The sequence below is a fragment of the Scomber scombrus genome, unplaced genomic scaffold (assembly GCF_963691925.1).
Source record: "Scomber scombrus unplaced genomic scaffold, fScoSco1.1 SCAFFOLD_444, whole genome shotgun sequence".
NCBI classification, from domain to species: domain Eukaryota; kingdom Metazoa; phylum Chordata; class Actinopteri; order Scombriformes; family Scombridae; genus Scomber; species Scomber scombrus.
Window position 1 is genome coordinate 1 of NW_026910200.1, and position 7,119 is coordinate 7,119.

At 44.0% G+C, this 7,119-nt stretch overlaps 1 protein-coding gene across 1 annotated transcript; it reads left to right on the forward strand.

Annotated features, from left to right (window-relative positions):
- Positions 1-3,995: 3,995 nt before the first annotated feature.
- Positions 3,996-6,766, forward strand: LOC133976792 (A-kinase anchor protein 6-like; the record flags this gene model as incomplete). Its single annotated transcript, XM_062414988.1, has 4 exons — positions 3,996-4,105; positions 4,447-4,588; positions 6,433-6,670; positions 6,756-6,766. Coding segments are annotated over 4 exons (501 nt in total), but the record flags the coding sequence as incomplete, so codon positions are not given.
- Between the last annotated feature and the right edge of the window lie 353 nt (positions 6,767-7,119).

The window sequence follows — 7,119 nt, forward strand, 5'->3', positions numbered from 1 at the left end:
CCCCCCAGAGCTGATATTGATCTGAACGCTGCCTAGCTGGTGAGATCATCTCTAACCACCTGAGAAAATGCCAGTCACTGTAACAGTCTTGCTAACTCTGCTAAAAGTACTTCAGTAAGATTTGCACAGTTTTTGGAGCAGAGACTGACTTTAATTTGATGTAATTTTCTGCATAATTTAGCTTGCAAAGCTGGCATGTGACCGCCCCTTTAATAGCGTGCAGGACTAACGTCTCATTGGTCGTCAACGGCTGCAGTCCCTAAAAAAAAAAGCAAACTAAAACGTCTTCCTCCCCCAACCTGCTAAATCTGGCATGCATGGTTTCCACTCTCACGTCTCTCTCTCTTTATAAATGATTTAACCCTCCTGTCGTCCTCCCGGGTCAAATTGAACCCGTCTCTTTTGATTGTTCCTTCTTTCCTTCCTTCCTTCTTTCCTTCCTTCTTCCCTCTTTCTTTAATTTTTCCTTCGTTCTTCCCCTCCTTCCCTCTTTCTTTCCTCACTTCCTCACTTCTTTCCTTCCTTCCTCCTTTCCTTCCTCCCTCCCTTCTTTCCTTCCTTCCTTCCTCTTTTCCTCCCTCACTCCCTCCTGACTCCTTTCCTTTTCTTCCTTCCTTCCTCCCTTTTTTCCTTCCTTCCTTCCTTCCTTCCTTCCTCCCTTCTTTATTTCCTTCCTTCGTTTCTCCTGTCCCTCCTTCCACCTTTCCTTCCTCCCTTCCTTCTTTCCTCACTTCCTTCTTACCTTCCTTACTCCTTTCCTTCCTCATTCCTTCCTTCCTTCCTTCCTTCCTTCCTTCCTTCCTTCCTTCCTTCCTTCTTTCCTTCCTTCCTTCCTTCCTTCCTTCCTTCCTTCCTTCTTTCCTTCCTTCATTCCTCCCTTCTTTCCTTCCTTCTTTCCTTCCTCCTGTCCCTCCTTCCACCTTTCCTTCTTTCCTCACTTCCTTCTTACCTTCCTTCCTCCCTCCCTCTCTCCCTCCCTCCCTCCTTACTCCTTTCCTTCCTCTTTCCTTCTTTCCTTCCTTCCTTCCTTCCTTCCTTCCTTCCTTGACCTGAGGACAACAGAAGGGTTAAACTGGCCTGTGTGCTGCTGCCCAGATCTGATCCTCAGCCCAAACCAGCCCCACCTCCACCTGCAACCCCCCCCCTCTCTCTAAAAATCTAAATCTGGCAGCCGTGTAAACACCACAACAGGCTGACACGATGCTCCGAAGCCAAAAACCGTCCGTGACACACCTGGATACCTGGAAACGGAACAATGCAACGACACGGAAACCAGTGTTTGCTCTGCAGCCGTCTGTGTATGAACGTTATCCCGACTACGTGTACGGCAGCTTGTTCCAGCCGAGCTTCTTACAGTAGTGACAAATGTATTTTGGATCGGGGCGCTCGGCAGGTCACACCGTTAGCCAAGGTAGCGTGAGCCAAGCTGGCAGCGTGTGTGACCTACATTCTCACATGCCGGAGCGGCGTTTTTTGGATGCAGGCGGGCAGCGATGAAGGGGGGGTGAAGGGAGGGGGGGGGGGGGGGGTGAAGGGAGGTGTTGTGTTGTTGAGGCAGGTCACCATGGAGCTGAGCAGTGACTCAGCATCAGACAGAGGTCAATGTTAAAGTATTGAAGGGTTTGAAGGCGAGACACCTGCTTTTTGTAAAGGTCTTTCTATTTATAGTCTCTGTTTACTGAGTTCATCTGCAAAGCAAAAAATTAGTGTTTGGTTATTATGTATTGCAGATAAGATGCAGTTGTAATGTTTATTAGTTATGTAAAAGCTGCACGTTATACTCTTACTGGATCTTATTTAACAGCTAGTTTATTTAGCCTTTTTTTTGCACCAAAAAAATACATATTAGCAAATAGAAATACTTACCGATTTTGGTTTCAAAATGTTCTGCAGTGATTCAGGAGATGATGTAATGCAGGTTTAAGGAAGATATTATATGATGTAATGATTATTAGTTAATTGTAAGAGTTTAATTTTTTTCGTTATAAATGTTTATTATACTTTATATTGCAATTAACCCTTTACATACTGTTCATATTCTGACTCATAATTCATCTATACACCAATTCACATTCATCAACAGCACAAAAATGATGCATTTTATTCCCATTTTTGTATACTGTGGTTCACATTAGTAAAAGACCAGCTAAAATAAATGTGTATACAGTGTTTATACAGCTCTCAAATATAAAACATGGGTTAAATCATTGGCAAATTATACTATACTCACAATCAATAACTTAACTCACTACAATATACTCATCATATAATACCATAAGATCACATTCAACTTTGTATTATACCTTTAATAAGATGATAATGATGCGTTTTTCTCCAAATCACGACTTGAAATCCTTCTGCTGTGTTTCTGATCTGCTTGTTCATCATCACAGTCGACGTAAACTCTCTAAACTCTCTAAACTCTCTAAACTCTCTAAACTCTCTAAACTCTCTACTTAAAGTCAGAGCTGCAGTATTAACATCTTTTTCTTTTATCTTTTACTTATCTCTGTCTGGGTTTTTTTAACTTGAGTTTGAAGTCTTGACCAAATCCAGCTGCTGCTTTATAGCGGACTGAAATTCAGCTGTTAGTTCTCCATAAAAAACCCAAAAAGCTTTCATGCATGAATTATGATAACCTCAGTTAGTTTGAAGTGTTTTTATTTCTCTTTCAGCATGAAAAAAAAATTGAACTGAAAGGAAGGAAGGGAGGGAGGTAGGAAGGAAGGAAGGGAGGAGGAAGTAAGAAAGGAGGGAGGGAGGGAGGAAGGAAAGAAGGAAGGGAGGACGGAGGAAAGAAGGAAGGGAGGAATAAGGAAGGAAAGGAGGGAGGGAGGGAGGGAGGAAGGGAGGAAGGAAGAAGGTTAAGAAGGAACAGAGGACGGAGGAAAGAAGGAAGGAAGGAAGGGAGGAAGAAGGAAAGGAAAGGAGGGAGGGAGGAAAGAAGGAAATGAGGGAGGAAGGAATGGAGGAAGAAGGAAGGAAAGAAAGGAGGGAGGAAGGAAATGAGGGAGGAAGGAAAGAAGGAAGGGAGGACGGAGGAAAGAAGGGAGGAAAGAAGGAACAGTCAAATCCATAAAATGACATTATAATAACATAAAGTAACTGATTTACAACCCAAAACATTACTGCAGATGAAGTGATAGTGTATGGGATGATGCACTAGTTCACTGTGGAGGCTGAAGTGCAACTATGCATCAAAATCCATCATCATGCATATACAAGAAAACAGCTTTCCACTGTAGTGACCATCATGCATGAAAGGATTAATATCATCTGCACCATTCTTCACTCTCATTTAAAACTTTAGGGTAATACTTTCACAGTGTTTGTTGTAGTTTTATGCACAAATGCATCTAAACTGGACTATACTGTCTCTATGGAAGTTACATCACAGTTAACTCTCCCTGCAGACAGTATGAAGAATATTTATAATGCACAGTTTTGTGTTAGCAGACGTCACGTAACACATTTAGGACTCTTGTCTCTGACTCGATCTCAAATCTGCTCACATTTATACTTTAGACTCACGAGGTCTCGACTACAGCTGTGCTTAAGAGCTCCTGTTATTTTAGCCTGGTGCTTCTCTCTGCTGCAGTCTCACTGTCTCTGTGTGTGTGTGTGTGTGTGTGTGTGTGTGTGTGTGTGTGTGTGTGTAGGGTTTTACAGCATCTGAATTTAGTTCAGTAACATCAAACTCAGTCAGTATTAAACATGTTTAGACGGTGTTGACAGACAGACAGACAGACTGAGCATGTTCTCTGTCTTTAAACCTGGAACTGATCTCACATGAAACTGACTCACATTTAAAACTGGAGGCGTCTTCATCACTTCTGCTTTTCTCTTGCTGTCGGACTGAAGATGTTTTGCTTTTATAGACACACAGGGTTGTAATTGTGATCAGGTAGGAGCTTAAAAGTGTGTTTTTTTAATCTGTTTTATCATCCCTGTAATGTTTCTCATGTTTATTTCATGTGTCTGTTTTGCATCTTTAGGACATCTGTGAGGATATATCGGACCATGTGGAGCAGATTCACGCTCTGCTGGAGACCGAGTTCTCCCTGAAACTGTTGTCCTACTCTGTCAACATCATCGTCGACATCAGGTGAGTCTCCATGGGTACGAGATGAGACAAGTTTATTTTGCATGATCATCTTTTTTTTAAAACACAGAGGCCAGCCGAAACACTTTGCATAAAACAAAGAACATTTAAAATCTACCGTCAAAAGTTTAAATCATTTAAATATCGGAGAGCGATAAACCTGCACAGAGTATAACATGTCAGATTAGAGGATGTGACAACCCTCTTAGGTGCAGTCTAGTTTCATTATTGTAACTCCAGTCCTATCAGTGGGAGTAGGAGTCATATAATTAATAAACTACACAGGGTTTCCTTTCATTAAAAGTTGAAACGGCAGCTTGATAGAGTTGCTCGTGTGGTTTCAGGACGGTGCAGCTGCTGTGGCATCAGCTCAGAGTCTCAGTTCTGGTGCTGAAGGAGCGTCTGCTGCAAGGTCTGCAGGACTCCAACGGAAACTACACCCGACAGACCGACATCCTGCAAGCATTCAGCCAGGAGCAGCAGCAGGTAGAGCACACATATGCACACACACACAGACACACACACAGACATGCACACACACACACACACACACAGAGAGACAGAGAGACAGACAGACACACACACACACACACACACACACACACACACACACACACACACACAGAGAGAGAGACAGACAGACAGACAGACAGACAGACACATACACACATAGACACGAATACATACACACAAACACACACACACACACACACACACACACACACACACACACATACACACACTCAAACAGACAGACAGAGAGACAGACAGACAGACACACACATACACACACACACACACAGACAAACAGACAGACACATACACACATAGACACACACACATACACACACACACACACACACACACACACATACACACACTCAAACAGACACACGGAGAGACAGACAGACAGACAGACAGACAGACGGACACATACACACACACACACACACACAGACAGAGAGACAGACACATACACACACACACACACACACACACACACACACACACACACACACACACACTTAGAGCTATAGTTTAACATACTTTGCATTCACATTATTTCTTGGAGATAATTTTCTATCTCAGATACTTTATATTTTTGTACTGACACTTTGAACATTGTGTTGTTTACATCATAAAAAGCTGCAGCAGAAAACAACAAACTGTCCTGATGTCTAGCAGCGAATCTTTATCATCAGAAGAAGCAACAATTCTCTATTTCTAATTCTGGTTGCTGTTTGCTGTCAGACGCTATCAGCTGTTTCCTTCACAATAAGATGCTTCATATCCTGCATTTCACTTTAAAACTTTACAATCCTCTTTGTTGTTTCTAATACATCCGATACATTAAAGGTATGAAAGCACATCATATAGAAAAAACAGAATATATTCAGGCTGTTTGTAGTGTGTAGTAAAAGAGTATTCATGATGCATCAGCAGCAGGAAATCATGGACGCATAACTGACTCATGTTGTTAAATAAAGAAGATCAGAGGTTTGTTTTGAAGCTCTTTTAAGGTTCACTTACTGGTTAAACTATAACCAGTAAGTGAACCTTAAAAGAGCTTCAAGTGAATAATGCAGCCAGAAGTTCTTTATTTTAATACTGGTGTCATGTTGTGGAACAGACTTCAACGACACATAAAGTCTTTAAATAGGAAATAGGCTTATAGAAGTCAGGTTAGGACTTTTTATAATATATCTACAGTGTTTGTTTTTGGTTGTCATTGACTTTTGGAAGTGAGAGTTAGTGTGCTATTTGGTCTCCTTCTTTCCTCCTTTCCTCCCTTCCTTCCTTCCGTCTGTCCTTCCTCCCTCCTTCTCTCTTTTTTCCTTCCTCCTTCCTTCCTTCCTCCCTTCCTCTTTTCCTTCCTCCCTCCCTCCCTTGTTCCTTCTTTCCTCCCTCCTTTCCTTCCTTCCTTCCTTCTTTCCTTCCCTCCTGCTTTCCTTCTTACTCCCTTCCTTCCTACAATACCCTCCTTCCTCCTTTCCTTCCTTCTTCTTCCCTTCCTTCCTTCCTTCCTTCCTTCCTTCCTTCCTTCCTTCCTTCCATCTTTCCTTCCTTCCTTCTTCCTCCCTTCCTTCCTACAGTACCCTCCTTCCTCCTTTCCTTCCTTCTTCCTCCCTTCCTTCCTACAATACCCTCCTTCCTCCTTTCTCTTCCTTCTTCTTCCCTTCCTTCCTTCCATCTTTCCTTACTTCCTTTTTCCTGCCTTCCTTCCTTGACTCGAGGACAACAGGAGGGTTAATCAATCAGCTTTTGATGTTCTTTGGTCACTAATTCACAAACTAACATGCTGAACTCTTCTTCTTCTCCTCCTCCTGCAGGATCGCCTTGACGCTCTGACCGAGGTGGACGACTGCGGTCAGCTGACCATCCGCTGCAGCCAGGACTACTTCTCTCTGGATTGTGGCATCACCGCCTTCGAGTTAAGCGACTACAGCCCCGACCACGAGCCCGAGGCCCGGGAGCCGGAGCCAGAAGGCGAGGGTCCCTCCCAGGAGCCCGATTATACCCGAGACCCGGACCCAGAACCAGAGGAGGAAGACTACAAACTCCACACCAGTTTACCTGAACTCACCACGCCCGCTGACTCAACAGACCACCTTCCTACAGTTCCCACAATGCAATGCAACATGTCCTACCACAGTGAGAGTGTGAAGCGCCCCCTGCAGGGTGGGAGCCACAGCACAGAGGTGTCGCCCACACAGCCGTCGCTCCCCAAGAGGGCCGCCCTGCTGTCGGACGGAGGAACCACAGGACAGGAGTCCAGGGGCCGTCTGGGGAAGATGAGTCCGCTCTCTGGGCTCCAGTTCCAGGCCGAGCTGAGCAGGAGCACCCCCTCTCTGATGGATCCTCCAGACCGCTCCAAGTTCTGGTTGGAGCTCGACTCGGTTTACCCAGAAAATGTTTCACAGTCCTACGAGAGCCTGCAGGTTTGTCCCTCGTACACTTTTAACACATTGAGGCTTTAACACTTCTGTTGTCCTTGAGTCAAGGAAGGAAAGGAGGAA